The following is a 23,898-nucleotide window of genomic DNA, read 5'->3' as shown; positions in this document are numbered from 1 at the left end:
ACTTTTGGAAGCAAAATAACCATTTGAACTATTGAAAACAGCAGAACAGTGGAATTACTTACAGCAGATAAGGTATGTAAGAGAATAAAGTTCAAGAAGAGAAACAATAGGAAGGAATAAGGGGTGAGAAATGTAGTAAAAAAACGGTGAAATAGAAGAAAAAGACAAGATAGCAGTAAAATAGCAACCAACATATAGATGTAACGAGTAGTGTGCAATAGCTTGTTTTCTTATAGCAAAGCCACATCGAGCTATCTGCTTAGCCCACCGAGGGGGTGCAATAGCAAAAACGGAGACAAGTAAGGTATCAAGTAATGTTAGAAAATGGACATTGGGTAAATTGTATGAGAAATTGGAAAGTGGTGTAGTTACAGAGAGAAATACGTTTTCCAAACACCTAAAAGCAGAAACTAGTCAAAAGAGAATCAAATATTTGATAAGAATAGTTTTTTACGATGAACTTCAGAGCAAGTAAATAAGAGATGGAAGAGATACCTTTAATATGAAAAATCTATTTGAATTGCAATTGCCAGATCATACACCAAATGTCAAAGGTGTTTATTGTGGAAGTGAAGAAAGCAACTGTTAAAGTAAAGACAGGTAGAATTGTAGTCGGGAAAGTAGGAGATTTATGGATGACTAGAGTGATCCATTCAATGTCAAAAGAGAGGAAGATACGAAAGGCATAGAGAGTTTTTATACTAGTGCCTATTTTCAAGAAGCAAAGCAATATCCATGAAACTATAAAGGATAAAACTCTTAACACACTCTATGAAAGTGATGGAAAAAATAAATGATGACAGACTGTGCAGAACAGTGGAGCTACAGCTATAAACTCTTAACACACTCTATGAAAGTGATGGAAAAAATAAATGATGACAGACTGTGCAGAACAGTGGAGCTACAGCTAGCGGAAGTTTGGTTTCTGAAAGGATAAAGTTGATGCTTTATTTTTTGTGAGGCAAGTAATGAGAAGTAAAGTAGTTAGAGTATCGATAGTAGAGTATGTGGACTTTTCTGGGTATTGAAAAAGCAGACAAAGTGACTAAAATATTAATCCACTAGTACTGATGAGGTATGGAGCACAAGAACAAATAATATGTATTATTATGGCCATATATAGAGTACTAATTACAAGAGTAACAATATGTTTTTGACACTTAGGGTTATTTGAAGTGAAGCTTTCTTCTCATCAAGGCTTAGCACTTAGTCCACTGCTGTTCATTACTATTTTTTTATTACATTATTAAGTAGTTAAATAAAGAGAGAGTCAAGAAACTGATTTATGCAGATAATATAGTCTTAAGAGTGCATTTAGAGAAGGAGCTGGAATAAATGGTCTGTAGATGGAACAAAGATCTGAGGAGTTATAAATGGAAGGTGAATAAGTCAAAAGATAAGAGTAGTGTCATCGAAAGTGAATCCAACTGAGCTGCATATAGAGGTTGAAGCAAGAGTTTCAAATACTGGGAGATTGACTATAGGAGAATGGCGAGCTGAATACAGAATTGCAGAATAAATTATAAAGTGCAAGAGGGGCATGACAAAGAATTGTAAAGAGGTTTTTGATGATTTATGGCTGCCAACGCAGTTCAAGAGTCTTTTGTACAAAACCGTGATCAAGCTGCTTAACTATTTGGTGTAGAAATATAGGTTATAAAGGAATGCTATCTGAAAAGGCTAGAAGTGACTGAAATTCTATACAAGTATAACTTTGAGATGTCCCGAGTTAAGCTTAGAAGCTAGACAGGAGGTGAATGTTTGTAACGTCAGAGAGAAGGTACATGAATTACGATTTAGATAGTATGGATGAAGACAGTTTGGTGAAATGGGCAGAAGAGGGAGACTGAAGAAAAGATAAAAGGTTCTTATTAAAAAGTCAAGTAGACCTCTCCCGTTTCCTCCCACAGTCAAATCTCAGACATTGGATCTTTAGATCCCAGCCAGGGCAACATTGTTGCCCAGCTCTGAAAGGGATCGTCTCGCGTTGATATTTACTTTGACATCTGCTGGTTGGGTTCTGGCCTGGCTGGTCTCTCCGGTGCTGCCTTTGTTTCGCTCACCAGTTAATTATATTATGACCAACCTCACTTCTTCACCTTAAAAAAAGTCAAAATAAAATAAAGGCAAAAAACCCCATGTAAATTTTAATAACTCTTCACGTGAGGGGACGAAGAGGAACCACAAGGTTCCTGACCACCCCAGTTGGAGAGAGAATTTTTCAGACTTCTCTCTCTCTAAACTAAACTCCTGCCACGTTCGGTTGCGTTTTTTGTCAAGTAAACCTCAATATGTTGAATGATAGATTTAAAAGGGATTGGGATAACATGACTCCTTGACCCCATATAAATGGATTAAAGGAGAAAAGACGATTACTGACATAATCATGTAATTAATTTTCATCCAATAAGAAGCCACAGATAAAAATCAAGTGACTTAACTCGCCTGCTGAATATATCACAATAGGATCTTGAACACACAAAAAATTACGATATCAAAACACTTCTTTAAATAGTTGTCTTGTGTAAACGTCTTTCCTTCCCCTTCCAACAATCAGAATGAACCTGAGTAATACCTAATCAATCAAAAAAAGTCAAATAAATTACCATAAACATTGTGAGTTTATAATAATTTTAGATGTGAGAAAGATCTTGTGTTTTTTGTTGCTGTAGTACATGAATGTATCTTTGCTGACTAAAATAACGTTAGTCTATTTTGCTATAGATTTTAGACTTGCATGCCAGTTACAATTTTATCATGAACACCATGTAATACGTTAAGAGGTTTACAAATTGCTGTTGTAACCAAAGATTTGTTTTTAGTTTATTTAATGCTTTTCCTTTCGGGTATTTGCTTATTGTAAGCCCATTCCAATCCAGTAAGTACCTTTCAAATGTTCATGATATTTGAAACTTCATGTTAATCTAATAATAATTCTATCTCTATTTCAACAATTATTTTTTCACATTTTTTTAGAATTACTCTTTTTCACTTTGTATAACATTTTCAATGCAGTCAGCAATAAAATATAACAAATATTCAGTCTTTCTCTTTGCACTGCTCCCATGAACTTAACAAATTTTGGAATTTGCAGAGGTGATGCATATCCTTATCTATTGAATATTGTTGTTACTTTTGCTTTTATCATATTCAAATAGCATAGATGAGTATAAAAATTTATTCTTTACACAAATATATATAAATATTTGTATATTAGTTTGTTATAATTTAAAAACAAGTCGAAACAAAAATAAATTAAACAAAAAATGCTACACTGATTGAAAATATCCCAGGGTACAAACTATAATGTGAGATTTTAAAATGAACCCTAGGTTTTGGAGGTGACTGAGGAAATAGGACCCACATTGCGGTGGGGATACACCGTCTATCAGTCTTAATCTCTATTCGCCAGTCTCACATAAGAAATAAAAGAGTAGTAATAAATATAAAAATAAAAATTAGGAGAGCGAGATGTGGGTGCTCAAGTTCACAACGTCCCACATCTATATCACCGTTCACTGCCTGCAGAGAGATGTGGGAAGGTAACTAAATGCTCTCCAAAGTAAAGAAGAACAATTAACTGAAATAAAATAAGAATAGGAAAATAAGGTAATACCATTTTATGGGTAAGTAAGTTGAAACTTACCTCTTGAAGATAGCCTTCCAGCCCCCAATATGGTAGAAAAGCCCTAATTGAGAGCACAGAAGACGAATTATACATATATAACTACTTTTGCTATGATTTTTTGCTAAACAATGTTTTAGTAGTCAAATAATTGTACTACATACATTGTGCATGAAGCACGGGTTTAATCACTGGTACTATATAAAAAAAAACTAAAATATCATCATATCATTAAAATCCATGTTGTCATCTCCAATCAAGCTCTGTTTCATAGCTGTGTGTATTAACAATAGCTTTAGGTTCCCCACCCTAACATACAGTGGCACATTGATATGTCTGCTAACTTAAAACGCTAGAAACTGGTTTTCGATATCCGTGGTATGGAGAGCACAGATAGCCCATTGTGTAGCTCTGTGCTTAATTACTAACAAATAAACTTTCCACAATCCATTTAACGTACGAGGATGATGGTTTTCAAACCGCCATTTCAACAATCAGATAACACAGAAATCCATAAACTCTATGTCTCGCTATACAACCAGGATATCTTTATATATGGAATTGCATGAATACTCATCTCATTCTCTATCTGCTTGAGTGACGTAGAAGTTGATTAGAAATCCGGTACAGCATGAGTGTGAAACAGTTCATGGTAATGTTTACCGACCAACTACATAAAACCAAACCCTGGAGTGTTTATTTTTCAAATACGATTGGTACAAAATCACACTTTGACTTTGTAAGAGTTATTTTTGTATAGTGAATATTCCAAATATAGTATAGTATAGTATATATAATATAGTATAGTGAATATTTTATAAATAAGACGCATGATCATGAGGAGTGAAACTGGCCTCATATTTCATGGATATATAGCCACTTTTTATCCAGTGTGATATTTACCGTAAATTCCAATACACACTACTTTTCAAATTTATAATTGCACACTTTTAAATCACGAACATACTGGTTATTTTGGAGAATATTTAAGATTCTTCAAAGTTCTTTTATATAGTTAACCCTGATAAACAGGTCTAATGTTCTATATCTTTGACACTGTTCCCACCATGAATTGATCGTTCAGCAAGAGTTTCACTGACTCTACAACCATTTCTACTGTTGCTTGTAAATGTTCCAATCAAGGTGTGTGTGTGTGAAAGACCCTTTTTTTTTTCTAGGATAACAATGATTCACCTGAACAAAATGAGGAGTCTGTGATTAGATTCTCACTATTATCATTGTTGTGTGATTTATTTATGGATGCATTTGAAACAAAAGCCATAAATGGTGCAAAATGTAAATCTGGTGTTTGGATAAATTATGTAGATGAAACGTTCTTGCTGTGGAAATATAGGAATAAGACATTAACAGAGTTTTTGCAAATTATTTGAAAAGAACAAAACCATCTATACATTTCACATATTAAACTGAGAAAATAATAATTTGCCTTATCTAGATGTATTGTTAAGAAGGGATGAACAATAGAACTTAGAAACATCCATTTATCTGAAACCTTCTTCTGTTCACACCAGAAATCATGTTATACTGAAACTTGAAACATGTCTGCATTTTACATTTATGTTCACAAAATTCTGAAGGTACGTACAGAACATATTGTAGATAGAGAAATTACGAAATTCAGTTAGTGTGGTAATAATGGATGAAGGTAATACCTTAAAACAGAGTTATAATAAAATTAAAAAGGAATGTTTAGTGTACCCATATGTTCCAGGTTTAACATGTAGTTTATTCACAGTGTTTACACACACCAGTGGCACAGCGTTATGTCTGCAGACTTATACCGCTAGAAATCGAATTTCGATACCCGTGGTGAGCAGAGCACAAATAGCCAAATGTGTATCTTTGTGTTTAATTCCAAATAAACAAACAATCAAAGTCTTTAAAAACAACAGATAGTTTTCTATATATCTAAAACGGTGAATAAGATAAAACAAATTTGGTCATACTACAGATAACGTACGGTTTTTGGATATAGCTGAAATTTATAAAATTGAATGTGGAAGTGTTTATATTGAACAGACAAAACGTAATTTAATATATCATTTACAGAACACAAGGAATGTGTAACAAATAAAAGCACTAAAAATTTGGCTGCTGAAGACCATACAAAAGCACAACACAAGATATTATGAGGGAAGTAGTAATATTGTCTGAACAAAGGGTTATTATAGCCAACAATATCTGTTTATATTTATAGATAATATTTATAGCGAATATTTATAGATAATAAAGCTTAAAAAGATCACTAATTATTAGATAGAGTCCAGCGAATATCTCTGTAAGAATGTGGCAGGACTTCCCCTGCGATTTATGCAGAACTGTAAACTTACACACAGGTCACACGATTTCGTTAAAAATATATATGACACGTATGTCTTGCAACTTCAATCCTAATAATAACAAAACATGTAGAGACCACATTTTAGCGATTATTTTAGTTGTATCGGTTTTAATTTGTGTTTTTTACTTGTTATTTTAGTATTATATACATTGGAAAATAATATCCAAATATAGTAATATTTTGTGTTTAATTTCGTGCAATATCCCCTGGTGGTGCCTTTCTCTTATAACTATACTGATGGTAGACCTCCACCAACATGATCTATTTCTGTAACTTTCTCTTTTACCGTTTGCTTGAATGTTTGTTTTAACCCAAATATATGTCATTATTAACTATGCTTTATCAACTGGAGGAACATACCTATTTAAATTGTGTATAAACCATGCACAACACCCCTAGTGCCATTTCCATTAATCATCGGGATCTCCTTATCCATGTCCGAAAACTATTTGGCCCATGTATTAAACAGGTTTCCTTCCGTTCTACAAACCGATAATGCTTTTATATCCTCTCTCTGCAGAGAGTATGCAAAACTGAACTATCAAGCGATAAACGGAAACAAGTATCAAGTTGTTGTTGCTGTTTCTTTGCAAAAAACAAAACAAAAAACAACAACACATAATAAGCATTACAACAAATAAATAAGATGAATTTAGTTACTTTTATATCATATAAAACTTAATTAATTTGTTTGATTCTAAAACGAAAATAGATATTTATCGTTAAAATACTCCTTCAAATATGGCTAAGGGTCTATTTGCTGTAGATCCCTTATGTATAAATATGACGAGTAAAGGTTATCAGGGTATGTCGAGAGGGTTTTGAACCCGTGAAAGGATAAGCATGAAACTTCATATTAGAAATTCAAGTTCAATAGTAGTTAACATTATAATTATTGAAAATTTACACTGTCGTGTCAAAATCAAATCTGATGAAACAAGGTAATAACCCATAAATTTAGCAGTGTTGTCAATTTTTTAATACTTACCTATTTTTTAAGTATTTGGTAAATGAAAGATTATTCAATTTTCTAGAAACGTTTGTTAAATGAACTGCTTAATTTATAACTTCTTTAATGTTATTTATGCCCTTCAAAAATCATTAAATGAGATTGTATGTGAATGAATCGGAATATTATACAATTATAATGTTATAAGATGTGAAAAACACCTTTTTCATCGCACATTTGGAGACTAAAAATATCAATGAATGTTTTTAAACGTGTTAAAAGTAGCTCAGAAGCCTTACCCAAAAAGAATTGTTGTTGTTCCACAGAAGAACAAGCCTGTACTAATCAAGAAGTTCGGCGACACGTGAGATAACTACAGATAAGAAATCATGTAAACACATTTATTATTTTAAAATGCATGATATACATTATTCATGTCATAACCTATCAACTGATTCTCTGACATTAAGGTATAAGCACGTGTAATAAATTTCTTAGACTCTTAAAAGAAAGTATTTTATATCAACTATATGTAATAATAATGATTCTTTTCAATTTCAAACAGGAAACTCCATTCCATTAAATACAATGTAAATAAATAGTAACTACAATATAATGTCCAAACTCAATCTAGTTCATTTTTTGAATTGGCTAAAGGCACATAAATTGAATAGCAATGTTTAACCTTAGTTAACGTCATTTATAACGTAGGTCTACAGAACGTTTACGGCAGTAAAAGTGTTCTAATTTGCAAGAGTGTGAAAGAGGAAAAGAAACTATTATAGTTTATGTGGATTAAACTATAAATTATTTTCATCAACTTCTTCAAACTACCCGTAAAGAAAGAACAATGTTATACAGTTTGGTGTTTGATAAAATTAAAGTTAAACAGGACATTCAAGAAGTCTAAAGCGAGGTATGAAAAGACACCAACGAGAAAGAAGAGAGAATTAGTGATACGGAAAAAAATATCATTTACAAACAGTCTGTAATGTCAATATTAAATATAAGTTTAAACCAGCTTAAAAAATTACTACATTCGCTCAAGAGTTCTAACCCAAGATGTCATCTGTTACAAAATACGGAATAGGAGGACTTATTTGGTTTAAATATATTACCAATACTGTTGTGCCGCTTGTTACTAAAGCACTTTCCTGGACTACTCCATCCATTACATTGCCAAATCCAGTTCCAGAATTTAGCTAGTCTTTTCAACAGCTGAATGTGATAGGAAGGTATCATGGAAGTCATTCTATACTCAGTTTGAAATCATTTCAAACTTTAAATGATGAAATAGTGATAAATATGTCATGTCTTTCTGACTATTTAAGGGGACTACATTTGACAACATTGAGTAGCCTCCCAGCTGAGAGCCATTATAACTATAAGGAATTGGTAGCGACCTTCTTTAACAGGTATAGGTGTTGCACCAGAGAGAATTATATCACTAAGATCCTAGAGTAGAGAAAAAAGGAAGGTAAGACCTTAGCTGAACTTGCAGAAGTTCGGAAAGATTCATACAATTATTGAATCAAAATGCTCCTCATGAAATGATAGATTCGTTGACACCTAGCTAATAAAATGTATAGGTACCATAACAGGTCGCAAAGTAGGCACTCCTCCTTAGTGGAGCTTTGAAGTGAATATTAAAAGTAGAATTTATTAAGGCTGCAGATAAACAACAAAAGATACTCTCATACCCTTTCAAAGGTATAGGATCATCAGATTAAGTAATACTGAAACATTAGCCCACACTGATAATAGCCTAGAAGGACTAAAAAGCTTAATTAGACAATTAATTACACAGAATGTATGGAATAAACCACAAAACAACAGGTGTTTCGAGTATAATTTGAAAGGAAATATTGTCAAGAATTGCAAATGAAAGCTTGTATAAGGAATAGGAACTCCTCTCTTAAGACACTTGAAAAGACTGTGAGGAATCAAAAGTTGTTAAGGCACCAAAGAAACAATACTCCAAATACAAATCTTTAATTTAAACGAAATCAAAGATACAACAAAAGGTTAACCAGACATTGGGAAGCAGGAATTAGTTGTACCTATGAGACCAAGCATTGATAATGAGTGTAAACACTTTAAGGAAAGGACATGATGGGATAGAAAAAAAAAACACAACCTGATATAGAGAAAAGTACAGTCCAAGATGTAGCATCCATAAATGACGATGATAAACTGGTTTATTCCCACAATTATCTGAAATATGCTCAAATAAAGAACATGAATACAAAACCAATTTCCAGTGACTCAAAATGTTGAAAAAAAAAACCTCCATCGCAAGCAGTTGCTTCATATGCTCTGAAAATACAGAATTTTATTGTGATTTCCATCATCGTTCTTCTATAAAGTTACTCAATTTTATTAGTTACCATTAACTCACAGTCTTCCATTTTCTTTCTATTATTCTTAAAATAGAGTAATAGCAACTATAGACATCATAAATCAACTGTTTTTCATTATTAAGTATTATACTCTAATTCTACAATTTAAAAACTCCTTGTATATTCTCTCAGTTTATTACCTATTTCTTAAGCTCCCTAACCACTATCGTTGTAAGTATTGTTCTAATGTTGACATTCTATATTGTTTGCTAGTATTATGTCAAAGAGCATGGCCCTATCAAGGCAAGACAGAATTGCTGTACAACTACGTACCACATTTTTATTATATTATAATATAGCATTTGAAGTTACACCATGAAACAAACAAGAAGAAGAGAAGAGGGTCAAAAGAAACCACTATCAATCAAATTATGTCAAATATAAATAATCAAGAAAGTTTTAAGAAAAAGATTATAATAATATAAAAGCACCAGAGTTAATGAGTTAGTTAGACAGAGATAATTAGTGAATCTATTGCATCTATTACCATATTAATGAACGATTTGCTGAATCAGCGAGTATGCTGTCCATTTTAAAAGATCGTGCCGTATATATAAAAATAATGTTTGTGTCTTGTTTTATTAATGAGTTGGACCAATAATTTGTATGGTACAAAACATGCTCTCCTTTTTGTCACGTTGCCCAGGGATTTCCATTATTTTTAGCGAATAATAAAAATTAATCAATGATAGAAACCGTTACTACATTAATTTTAATAAATATCCTTAGATATTTCCAAACAGCACACAACCTAACCTTCTAAAGTGAAGCCAGTCACTACCATTACATTCGCCATTGCCCTTAATTCTATCTTACTGGTTCTACCAGTATATTTGTTGCTCTAAACTTACCTCCAAAGAAATAAATTGACTGCAAATACTTTATAGCAGTCTAACTGCCCTAATAAAATATTATATATTGCAATTCAATGACAATCGTCAACGATGCATAATATTCATTAGGCTTACTTTAAATCTAAACTACAGGGCGGCCCGTAAGTCACTACCCATCCATACATCTTATGTATCCAATGTATCTGTGTGCTGTCCCTCATTCTCATTGCGCTCATGTACCCACGTACTTGTCACAATACGCTCTTCAAGTGTAAATGGGCTTACATCGGCCATATTTCTCTGAAAAAAAAGAAACAAATTTATAATGCATGCGTAATTGAATATAATATAATAACATATAGATGGGTAGGGACTTACGGGCCACCCTGTATGTATAGCGTGTTCTAACTTTGAGAATCGGCAGTAAATCACTGTGACGAGTTTAGTGGAATAATTTTAAATAATATATATTTATATATACTAAGAAATACGTCAAAAAAGAAGAAAAAAGAATGAAGGAAAGAAAGGAAAAGGGGAAAGAGAGTAAAAGAGAAATAAAGACAAAAAAATAAAATATAAATCATTAGTAATAATAGTCTACAAGGTGTTATGGGGAGTATTTTAGCTTCATGAATTAGAACTAATTCGACAGATGTCTTGATATAGATCTTATTACATAATCATCAGCTGCTCAAGTATGGATGTAAACACAAATATGATATCTTTAATTTACGTACAAGTTACCATGGTTTAGTTTCAAGTATGAAGTTGTTTGCGTTTGGATATTGTACATATATATTACCATGCTATAGGTCTAAATACGATGCTCCTTTTGTCAGATGTTGATCAAGTGTTTATGAAAGTACAACTACCACTTGATTGATTTACAGATCTTATGTTACATTTAGCTTCAGTTTAATTTTGGAGAATTGGATTAGAAATATTAGTAAATAAGTATTGAAATAGCAAAATGAATAAATTTGTCTTATACCAAAGTCATATTTCTCTGTCCACTCCAAATTTTGCGTCGCAAATCTGTAATATGACCTCTGTCCCACCGGAGAATATAATTAATATGTGATATGAGTTTATGTTTCAAAAAATCGTATCATTGATTTCTTCAGTATTCTTGGGCGTGTATGACAATATGAATGTTTGCTACTCAAATAAGATCAACTAAAACTGAACAAGCTAATTATACCTAAAAATAGGTCGATTGTTATTGACATGAAATAAAGCTACCACTCATTTAGAATTGCAAATAAGTCTTGTCTTTAATTGGAGACTTGAGCTGAATTTCAGACAATTAAGAGGAACGTGTTTATTATGATAAACATTTATCACAGTAGAACGATAAGAAAAAATACAGTTACGTCTCTGGTAATGGTAATTAGACCAAAACAATCATATTTAGCTGGGTGCGTTTCAGGGTTCTTTAGAGAGGTTATTGTGCTTGGATTGGTTGAGAATTGTCTGTTTCACCGTGAAGCACTATTAAAGTAAGTAAGAAGTAGCTCATCTGTTGCATGTGCAACATTTTAATGACGTGGTCTAGTTTAAAATCGTTAGCTGTAATAATAATCAATTTTATTTTACGTAATTTACAAAGAAAATTGCGTTAAGGATTAATAGTGCAATATTATATATCTTTAACATTAACTAATTTATTATTATTCTCTTATATGAATTAACTTTACTGTCATCTAATCAGCAATTTAGTTTGTTTTATTTTGCGACATTTTTACTATTACTTGGGCTTTCCTCCTTTCGAAAGAACTTTGCACAACCTGCCACTTTATAAATGGAGCAAAGATATTTGCAATCTGAAAACGGAATAAAAACAATACACACCAACTTGCTGCATATTGGAGATGCTACAATTATAGCTAGCTCAAACACCCCAAAAACCAGTCCGTATTGAGTGGGCGTCGCACCTTTCTCTTCTGCCTACAAAAATAATTTTTTTCATATCACTGAACCTAGTCTAAATCAAAACAAAACATTTGTTTTGTCATAAAATATAAAAACTAAACACAATTATAATACGTGTTCTAACTACAATGACTAATTTGTGCAGATAATTACGTGATAAAATATAAAATGTTTTCGAATTGCAATGATTATTTTTAAGAAATCCATTTTTATTAATCTTACGGATTTCTGGTTCATTTTTATGGAAACAAATCAAGTTTATGTGTATCTTAATACATCGGTTTATATCAGAGTTCTCAAGTGAGCATATAACGGTTTAAGTTACGTTAACTATTGAATTAGTAATATCCAAATTAGGCAAGTATGGAGGTCACAAAAATTTGAGATAAAACGTAAAATAAGGTAATCACTACAGCGTATATTCAGTTTCCTAATGTGGCTCAGAATTTTGATGGAAAATACTAAAGAATATGAGGAAGCTGACAAAATTATTGTTCTATATTTCATGCCTTAGCAACGTCTGCAGAATCGCCATTGTCGCTCTATTGAAATTAACCAAAAAAAGTTAAGTGAATACTTGTACTAAACTACACAGACAGAGATGGTTTGGTCGTACAACCAGAAAGAACACAGAGAAAATAACTGAAGCAGCACTGAAATGGATACTAAATAATTACAAAAGGTTTGTTTGTGTAGAAGTAAACACGAAACTACATGAAGGGCTATCCATTCTCTCCCCACCACGAGTATCGAAATCTAGTTTTAGCAGCGTGAGTCCACAGACACACCGCTGTGCCACTGGGAGGCAATTACAAAAGGAAAAAAAGAATAAAACTTAGAAGGAGATAGTAAACGGTGAGATCTATGGTATTGTAAAAACCTTTGGAAGGATATGTATCTTAATAAAAGGTTGAATGGAGTGAAATAAGTTAATTTAAGCTATGTGCAGCTTGGGAAAATAAATAAATAAGTAGTAATTAATATTCAATTACCAAGTCACTAAAAACCTTGCAATAACTAACTCTTCTTCCAAAACACTACAAACAGTGAAACTACCGTTGAGTAACACATTCACTGCCATGTTAATAAAGTAACAGCACTAAAAGACAAAGAAGACATATGTTTTAGTATGTCGTTACATATCTGAAACTTGACATTGTTAAGTTTTGGAAACTTTGAAGGTTTGAAGGAGAGTATATTGTTCTCATGGTGGTACAAACATTCATGGTAGTGCTCTAGAGGGTGACATATGTCATCACGGTAGTGTTTCAGAGAGTGACATCTGTCTTCATGATACTGTCTTAGGATATAACAAATATGTGTTCATGGCAGTGCTCTTGAGAATGGCATGTGTGTTTATAGCAGTGCTTTAAAGGGAGGAATATGTGTTCATAGCATTACTAGAAGCGGAGACATATTATGTGCCCAACGCAGTGAAATAGTTCATTTTACTATTAAACAGTTGCTATTATATCAGTTGACGTCAATTGAATACAAATCATAACCGATAACTGAAAGTTATTAGAGTACAAATTAAAGAAGTTTAAGGAATGTTTCTCAATACGCTCATTGTGATCGTATATTCCACTGATTTACTTCTTATAAACTAAAGAATGATCAATAACTGTTGTTTGTTAGATTATGTTACTGACAAAGAAGTGTGAGAAAAGCCCAAGGACATCTAAACTATAACAGTTAATCAGTCTCTCTAATTTTAATGTTAGCTTTCAAATTATTTGTTCTATCGCTGTAACTTTTAGATAATGCTTTTAGTGTCTGTTGAGACGTTGTACATAAAACATTTTTCGGTCAAATTCTTCATTTCGTTTATATCTATTCTCTTATAGCTTATTTCTTATGGGCTACATGATGTTCATTTCCTTCTGTTTCTCATTTTTCATTCAATTTGTTTACAGTTGTTTATTACAGATTATATAACATTTCTACTGTAATTACCGTTATCTATTTTTGTTCCTCTGCTTACTGAAAATGGAATTGTAAAGATTCTGAAACGTCTAACAAATGATTCGTGTAATTACGTTCTTTGTTTTTCTTTATTATTTAAATACTTTTTTCCAAAAAATGAATCGATTATTCATGTACATCTACGACGATAGGGAAATGATTATCACAAAACTTATAGGACTATTAAAAAATTGGAAAACAAAACAAACGAACAAAATAAATATTTACATCAGTTTTTTTAACACAATACAACTCTGTCATTAACATCGAAGTTTCTTCAATTCAGTTGTTAATCGAAGCCCTCAAAACGCAATAGTATATCCGTGAAAAAGACAGACAAATGTTCAGTCGAAACAAGTATTATGTTCCACTATCAATAAAATTCTTCCTTGTGTTTATAAATCATTGTTTGCTTACCTATTATACCATGGTTGTTAAAAGCACTCATTTGATGAAGAACTTAGATTGAAATCCCGACACAAGTATTATTTTTCATGAAAACACGGTTTATTTCAACTGCATTGCACTCCCCAAATTCATATCATTGCTGGACTTCAACCGCATTATTAACCTTATCAAACGGAATAACGAGAGGAAAACTGTTAGAAACGAACACGTACATTGTGTTAAATTAAAACAAGCAGCATAGTTCATAGTCAAGTCTCCCCTGACCATGTTACCTTCAACTATAGTAACATCACTATAAGTAGTAATCAGAAAACTGCACCAGCCTCGTGACTGGACCTTCAACTATAGTAACATTACTATAAGTAGTAATCAGAAAACTGCACCAGCCTCGTGACTGGACCTTCAACTATAGTAACATCACTATAAGTAGTAATCAGAAAACTGCACCAGCCTCGTGACTGGACCTTCAACTATAGTAACATCACTATAAGTAGTAATCAGAAAACTGCACCAGCCTCGTGACTGGGTTTATCTGTATCATCATCAAAACTCTGCTACGCCAATTATTTATATTCTCAGGAACCTTCGTACCGGAAATTAAAAATATATACGTTTTTTTGTTTTTATTTTAAGAGTAATGTTAATCAAGCGTATGATTTGCTTACTATTAAGTTGGAAAATATAGAACTCTCCATTTTCTATAACTATAACACCCGGTGAACACCCTCTAATTTGAAACTCGAAGAACTGAAAAATGTTCAAGCAGTGAAAAAATCATAATCATTCGAACGATAAAAAGGAAATCGAGTTGTTATTCTAAACAAAACTATGTTTTAAAATTCCTTGGCATTCTTATGATCGCACTTAGTTCAAACTTATAAATAAAGAATCATTGTTCCATACTTTACAATTCGAAAAAAAAACTCGGTTTTCTGAGAAACTTAAGCAATAAAAGTATTATTTCTGATTGTCACTATGTATTATCATTTATCTCAGGCAAACCTCCAATTTATTATATTACGTTTTATAATTGAAATAGACTAAAACTGAGTTAAATTGTTATTTAGAGTTAGAAGTTAATTAAATGTCGATATGCATCAAATTTATAATATCTGTCAACAAGATTATTACACACAGTTTATAATTACAAATATATTTTAATATACAAAAAATAATACAATTTATAATAGTGGTTATTGCAAATAATGATTTATATAAAAACGTTTTACAAGCTTACATACAATATTGAGTTTTCTATCTGGTCTGAAATTGGATATCTTATCGAGGGTTCACGATGAGCGAATTAATTTTGAGTTGATAACGGGTAACTAGCTAGCTCTGCGTCGAGTTTTTCACCGATGAAGTTATATAATGTTTTAGTAGTGTAAGACCAGAGGAAAGGCAGATAGTCATCACGACCCACCGCCAACTCTTGAGCTACTCTTTTACCAAAGAAGAGTGGGATTGATCGTAACATTATAACGCCCCCACGGGTGAAAGGGCGAGCATGTTTGGTGTGACGGGGATTCGAACCCGCGACCCTCGAATTATTAGTCGAGTGATAGGAACATAATTGACCGAGATGTGTGAAAGCATCAAACATTCTGAAACATGTACTTGTTTGTAGTGACAATCATCTTGTAACCACTGGATGGTTTCAGATCATCTTAAACTGCATAAAATTATTATTTATTACAAATTAAAGAAACATTACCCATAAGATATTTAAATCTGGAACTAAATTAGTGATTTTTTTTTCGGCGTGTAATTAAAGTATGTTTTAAAAGATTAATTGAACGTTTTATTAAATTTTGTTTGACAGTAAGTACACATAAAAATCATTCTTCTATTAGGTGAAGTTGCTTTACTTAAAACCATAAGTGCTTTTAAGTACACATTTTTTATGAAATTGGTTAAGACAAAAGTCATTGGCAGTATAGGAACGTCTACTATTTGCATATAAAACTTAATTTTAACTTTGGTTTATATTTAGTTGTCACTCACCTGTCTCGGAAAAAATGGAGCTTGTAAAGAAACGCATGCAGCTATGCAGAAATTCCCATAGCACAAAGTGGCAAGAATATAGAACTGCTGTTTACAAAATGAACTGATTTTCAGTTTTTTTGCCACAGTTGTATTTTTTTCCCCTGAACTTTCTCCATGCTTTTCGTTCCTCCCAGTTCCAGAAGATGGTGTTTTATCTGTGTGCAAACTTACAGAAGCGAATTTGTGTTTTGTTTTTTGCGGCTTCGTACTGAAATATTGTGAATGCTCGATTGAAGACGGGTTTTCCTTTCTCGGCATTGTTGATTTAACAGGTACGTTATACCACAAATTAATCTCTTTAGCGCTTCGTGTTCTGAAAAAATTAACAAAAAAAGAAGTACTAGAAATACTGATTAATTGATATGAAAAGCATCTGACCCATCGAAATTACGAAAAAAATGTTATATATTTTTTTGTTCGAAAACTAAGTTATTGTACTGAAGAAAAATGATAAGAAAACTTGAATTTTTTTTGTACGTATGTAAATATTAAAACTAAATACATTTATTTTGGCTAAGGACCTATCGTCCGACAACATGTAGCTATATCATTCTTCGTGACAGAACCCAGAATGTGAGTTTTTCATTAGTGGGAGTCAGGAGAATAAATTCTGCGTCATCCTTGTATTTGTCCTTAGTTGCTTCGTTAATTTAAGCTTGCAGTGAGAAAATGGTAGTTAACATCAAACGAAACTAATAAAAAAGTGATGACTAATTGAAATAATAAACCAATTTACTGTAGCCGACATAATTATTGTAAAAATCAAACTATGTGAAGGTTGTGATTTTTCCACATGAATTGGCTTACAAAAAAAATGCGATAGATAATTCTTCAATCTCTACGTTTATCATTCAGCACAAAAGAAGTCTATACAGAACACATAATAATAGCGAATTTCTATGACTAGCAATTAAGAAGTTTTAGATCTATGAAACAACAAATATGAACGGAAGGAAGCTATTAGAATTCATAGAAGAAAAAAATGTGGTATTACTAAACAATAAAACACTGACGTATACATCATACGAGTAGGAAACAGTATGTTTATGTTTCCTCGATATAACCCAAAAATTTGTAAAATTTAGAATAGAACAAGATGTTTATAGCGAACACTTGCTAATCTGGAATGTCTTTAAATTCATCCTCCATAAAAATAAACCCTACGAAACCGAAAAATATAATTATAAAAAATGCAAACTGGGACAAATATAAATTACTACTAGATAAACAACTACAAAAAACATACTAGATACTCTACTACAAAAAAAAAACATACCAGATCAACTACTACAAAAAACATACTGGATCAGCTACTACAAAACACATACTGGATCAGCTACTACAAAAACATACTAGACCAACTACTACAAAACATACTAGACCAACTACTACAAAACATACTAGACCAACCACTACAAAAACATACTGGATCAACCACTACAAAAACATACTGGATCAACCACTACAAAAAACATACTGGATCAGCTACTACAAAACACATACTAGACCAACTACTACAAAAACATACTAGACCAACTACTACAAAAACATACTAGACCAACCACTACAAAAACATACTGGATCAACCACTACAAAAACATACTGGATCAACCACTACAAAAACATACTAGATCAACTACTACAAAAACATACTAGACCAACTACTACAAAAACATACTGGATCAACCACTACAAAAACATACTGGATCAACCACTACAAAAACATACTGGATCAACCACTACAAAAACATACTAGGTCAACTACCACAAAAACATACTAGATCAACTACTACAAAAACATACTAGATCAACTACTACAAAAACATACTAGATCAACTACTACAAAAAACATACTAGATCAACTACTACAAAAAACATACTAGATCAACTACTACAAAAAATGTTATCTTTACAGTCACGAATCAAACGGATATTGTTTCATACTATCAACCATTATCAAATGCCTCACCAAAATAATCAAAGAAACAATACCTACACAAAAATACTTAACAATGAATGGCACATGGCAATTACACACAGTGCAAATGGTGTGCCCACAACTAAATCACAAAACAGATCCGAAACAAATCTGGACTCATCTGATACCATTCAGATATGAATACTCTACTCATTTTTAAAACTAAGCAAACCAGTTTGTAAGAAAGGCAAAGAATTGAACAAACCATTTTTTTCAATAATTATAAGTAACATTAAAACAAAAAACTACAAATGAAACAACTACTACACAACAGCAAATATGATAAAAAAATAACAGTAACAAAAGTTCAACCACAACAAAGAACAAAGCTCCAGAAGAAGATAGCATACAAGTAATACTCCTTTACAAGGGTATTATAAATTTTAAACTTATGATTTAAATCAGGATACATCCCAGTTTTTTGTAAGCAATCAAGCAAACCAAATATTTATTGTCCAGTCACCCTTACCAGCAAAATAGGAAAAAAATATTAAAAAGAATAATCAATAACAGACTATTCACATTTCTCGAAATAACTTCTAAAATTACCCGAAGAACAAAATAGATTCAGAAAGTTCAAACAGACAACTGGCCATCTAGTCAGACTCAGAGAATCTATAACAAAGAAAAATGCATTGTCGCATGTTTTCTCGTTATCAAGAAATCATTCTACACAGAATAACATAATGGTCTGAGGTTCTATATCTCGGAACTGGAACTTCCGTGAGGTATAATTCACTGGGAAGCAGAAAATACAAAATAGATGCAAAAGAAACCTTCTTTGAACCTTCTATTCCAGAGACAGATGCCCCACAGGGAGAGGTGGTTAGCCCCATTCTATTCATCATATACATAAAAAGTATGCCCATAAACGATCCAAGTCATGGGTATTCGTCGCAGTTAATAGATAATGTAGCGCTTTAGAAAGGTGCTCCCACCCCATCTATCACAGCTACAAATATCCAACCTCAATTAAATAGAACGCCAGAATACTGCCATAAATATCGTATCAAGATCAATGCATTTAAGAAACAATTAGTCATTTTGCAAAATTAACTGAATACAAAAGAAAATTGCCAGAACTATGTATAAATGAAGAACTTCTCAGGTTAAAACATCAGCTAAATTCTTAGGTCCACCATATGACACAAAATTAACTTGGATTGAACACATAAATATTATAAAACCAAAGTTTGGTAGTAAACGAACTATTCAAGGAGTCTAACAGGTAAAACAGCTACCAGTAATAAAACAGGAAGCACCAACATGGATAACTACAGCACTAAGACAAATTAAAGTAAATTACAAACACTACAGAAAACACTGCTTACAACAGCATACAGAGTGTCTAAATCAACTTCATGAGCATTTATACACAAATATGAAAACACTAACTGATAAATTATTTCGCGAAAAACTGGTAAAGGAATGATTTACTACGTGAACTCGGCCGTTTCTGCACACATGATGAAAAGTTTGTTTGTTTGTTTTTGAATTTCGCGCAAAGCTACTCGAGGGGCTATTTGCGCTAGCCGTCCCTAATTTAGCAATGTAAGATAAGAGGGAAGGCAGCTAGTCATCATCACCCACCGCCAACTCATGGGCTATTCTTTAACTAACGAATAGTGGGATTGACCGTTACATTATAACGTCCCTACGGCTGAAAAGACGAGCATGTTTGGCGCGACGGGTATGCGAACCCGCGACCCTCGGATTACGAGTCGCACGCCCTAACGCGCTTGGCCATGCCGGGCCAGTGATGAAAAGTAGGACTAAACACTTCTCTCCCTTTTATATTTATATTAGAAGTAAAAATAAATTATGAACAATGAAAACTGGACAAAAATATTATTTATAATTTTAATTTACAATGAAAATATTAAAATATGGTTTATATAAGTATATACCCTTGCCGAAACTTAAAATTATTAAAAATTGCGAAAAATATGACTGGAACTTTCGTGTGGTGTGGAATTCACCACAATCAAATACAATGCACTTGTATTTAACACATGAATATCAGTATATATATATATATATAGTTATCGATATGGACTTGGCCCTGCGAAGGGTAAGATTAAAATGTTAGACTGTCTAAACTCTGACCCTCTTATTGTAATTAAATAAATATTGAACAGATATCAGTCAAGTGCAGGAGGAAGAAAGAGGTCTTCAAGAACTCTACCTAAACCAACAACAAGAGAACAAGAGTAGAGATATCAATAGAATGTTTATTGAGACTTTAAGCTACATATGCACAAACTGTAATTCACAGATAAACATTTATTGACATTTGACCTGTCGTTATCTGAAAACAGCAGAAACCAAGCAAGCGTTTTCCAACTACACGTAAATACAAAATACAGCACAACAAAGCGAATATTATGTTAGTTTTAAAGTATTATTTCTAATTACTACCTACAACTACTATAGGTCTTTTCTAGTCCACTAGAAGTAATAATTTTTATAATCTGCTGAGGTATGTACTAAAACAGAAGTTCTACATTTTCACTGGCAATATTTGTGCACTCAATGATATTTATGAATAATCAACAATAGCAACAGCTACGTTTTATAAAATTACATTTTAAGTTATTTCGAAGATTGCGGTGTTATACTTGGCACTTACATAATGTTCATATTCTGACAAAAAAATATGCAAAACTATTTAATTAAGTTTGCTATACTGACGAAACTGCAAGATTTAATTATTTAAATGACTTGTTGGTTTTCAGTATATTAACTCATGTCACAACTATTTTAAGGAGTAGTTGTAATATACCTTCTTGGTATTTCATTTGGGCTTATACAATGATCCTGTCACGAAAATGGCATTTTGTGACTAAAAAAATTTGTGTAATCGTCTTTACTTCTGGAATATTCTAGCATAACATAAAGTTAAATAACTAAAGTAGTTCGGTACCTAATTGTAGATGAAACATTACTGATATAATACTTCTCATAGTAATTTTATCAGATAATGGAACTCATCCGCATAAAAACCTTAACATAAGCTGCTTTACTTTTTATAGATTAAGAGCTGAATACTCCAAACTCAGCATAGTAACAAGTACTTTTAGATTCATAATATGCAAAAAGAAAATAGTTCCAGATTTTTACCAAAAACGACTTGACTTTTTCTAATATATAAATTGAAGCCATCACTTACAAAATAATTAGTATACAAAAGGCTAGTATAATATAGTATATTTTGTGTTAATAAGAATTAACTCCCGATCACAACAGAATATGCACTTAAAATGATCTCCTAACTTATTGCACAACGTATTACAAAATTCCATCAAAATCTTATAAAAAAAAAGTGTTTTTAAAAACCTAAATACCTTAGTAAATTTTAGCTATAGTAGCTAAAATTTAGCTACAGTAAATAGCATTTTTTCTTTAAGCCTAAATCAGTTAGAAAGTGTGTTATTTCTTCTGATAAAGCCGTAATTTCAAAATGTTGGCTCAAGTAAAACCAGTTATCTTTTCTGGAGTAATAGGTCTTATAACAGGCTTCATTTATCATTTTAACAATGAATACAACTCTCCAGGCTGCACTATAAATTCACAAAATGGTCAGTAGCTGCAAAAATTTGCTTATACAAAATTAGCAGAATATGTATATCCATATATTTCGAACTGAAATCCACATTATCAGTGAAAGGTTCAATAACATATGACTTTTAAAACATTTGCACTGAATCTAACACATTTGTTTTAGGTACTTTTGTATTTTTATACCAACGAGAATAATGGATTTCATTCAAACCAATCAGATATGTATATATTTATATATATCTTGTCACATAACACAACAAAAACTGGAAAGGAATTATTTTTCATAACTAATACACTTAAAAACTGTCATAAAAAGTTTTGCTCTTAAATACCTTTTATCAATTCCTTCGAGAACTTTAGAATAAGAAAATTCTATCCAACCTCTTTCAACATACTAGTCCCTGAAAATATTTGATCAACAACTTGAAAGAATGCAGCTCTAAAGAATGCACTAAAAAACTTGCACCTTTCTACGTTAACATAACTTAGACTTTTAACTTGAACGTACTATCAACCACATGGAAGCTTATCTAGCGAGCTATTGGCTGAACCTTATCAGTAATCTCCACGTGGAAACAGCCTAAAGACATATTCATTATACAGGGTGTTCGGAAAGTCACTGTGTACTTATATACTCTTCAAAAAAAAAGCGCAAAGGGATATTTTTTATTTTAAAGAGAAATATATGTAATAACGTTACAAGCTCAAAGTATGTGATGTTACACGTGTTAAGGCACTAATTGTCAGACTAAAAGGACAATAAAAGTTGTGCACTTTGAAAACTGAGGAAAACAACAGATTTTTCGCCAAAACGCATTCGTGTCCAATAAATTTGTTTGAGAGATCTGCATGTTCTGCAAGTGCAACATGTGCAAAATCCCTATAAAAGTGACGGGTTCTCGGTTTCCATAGCTCAGTGTTAAGCCACCGACACGCAATACAGTTACGCCAAGACTGACTGAAGCACAACGCCATTGGTCGCTTGGAAGCAGGCGAATCTCGATCAGATGATGCCAGAGCTGTGTGTGTCCACCCAAGCACCATCACAAGGCTATGGAATCGTCACCAACAACATGGATCAACTCGTGACCGTCCACGATCTGGCAGACCTCGTGTGACCACGCCTGCACAAGATCGCTACATCCGGTTACGTCACCTTCGGGATAGGACCACCACTGCGACGTCTACTGCCTCAACTATGCCAGGACTGCGTAGGATTTCCGATCAGACCGTACGCAACCGTCTACGTCTCTACGAAATGCAGGAATCCGACCTCGACGTACAGTCAGAGGCGTCATCCTCACCCAGCAACATCGTCAAGCACGGCTTGGTGGACTCAGGCACATCGGGTATGGCCTCATCGACGATGGAGGCATGTTTGGTTCAGCGATGAATCACGTTTTATGCTTCGTAGGCGGGATGAAAGAACCCGTTTTATCGTCGCCGAGGTGAACGTTTTGCAGCAAACTGTGTGCAGGATGTTGATAGATATGGTGGTGGCAGCGTCATGATGTGGGCTGCCTTCGCCTACAATGCCAGAACAGATCTTTTGCACATCCGAGGGAATCTTACGGCTCAACGATACGTCGACGAGATTCTTAGGCCCCATATGCAACCCATCATGGTGAACGTCAACGACGTTTTTCAACATGACAACGCCCGTCCTCACACAGCCCGACTCACCACTGTCTTTTTGAGACACCACAACATCAACTTTCTTCCCTGGCCCTCCAGATCACCAGATTTAAACCCCATCAAACATCTTTGGGACGAGTTGGACCGACATCTGCGACGGCGACAACCTCAACCGCAGACTCTACCTCAGCTTGCAGCAGCTTTG

The 23,898-nt window shown here is 32.9% G+C and overlaps 1 protein-coding gene across 3 annotated transcripts in view; it reads right to left on the bottom strand.

Moving 5' to 3' along the window:
- Positions 1–22,501, bottom strand: part of LOC143247427 (MFS-type transporter SLC18B1-like) — a 37,996-nt gene extending 15,495 nt beyond the window's left edge. For 2 of the 3 annotated variants that reach the window (XM_076495501.1, XM_076495502.1), the window contains exons 1-4: positions 22,391–22,501; positions 16,478–16,832; positions 12,020–12,115; positions 7,236–7,309 (exon numbers count right to left, since the gene is read on the bottom strand). In XM_076495501.1, coding sequence (XP_076351616.1) covers positions 7,236–7,309; positions 12,020–12,115; positions 16,478–16,777 — 470 coding nt within the window. In that variant the 5' untranslated portion in view covers positions 16,778–16,832; positions 22,391–22,501. The remainder of the gene's footprint in view (positions 1–7,235; positions 7,310–12,019; positions 12,116–16,477; positions 16,833–22,390) is intronic. The other variant, XM_076495503.1, reaches the window with a different exon arrangement.
- Positions 22,502–23,898: the final 1,397 nt, after the last annotated feature.

The sequence above is a fragment of the Tachypleus tridentatus genome, chromosome 3 (genome assembly GCF_004210375.1).
Source record: "Tachypleus tridentatus isolate NWPU-2018 chromosome 3, ASM421037v1, whole genome shotgun sequence".
In the NCBI taxonomy this organism is placed as follows: domain Eukaryota; kingdom Metazoa; phylum Arthropoda; class Merostomata; order Xiphosura; family Limulidae; genus Tachypleus; species Tachypleus tridentatus.
This window is presented reverse-complemented; position numbering and strand designations above follow the sequence as displayed.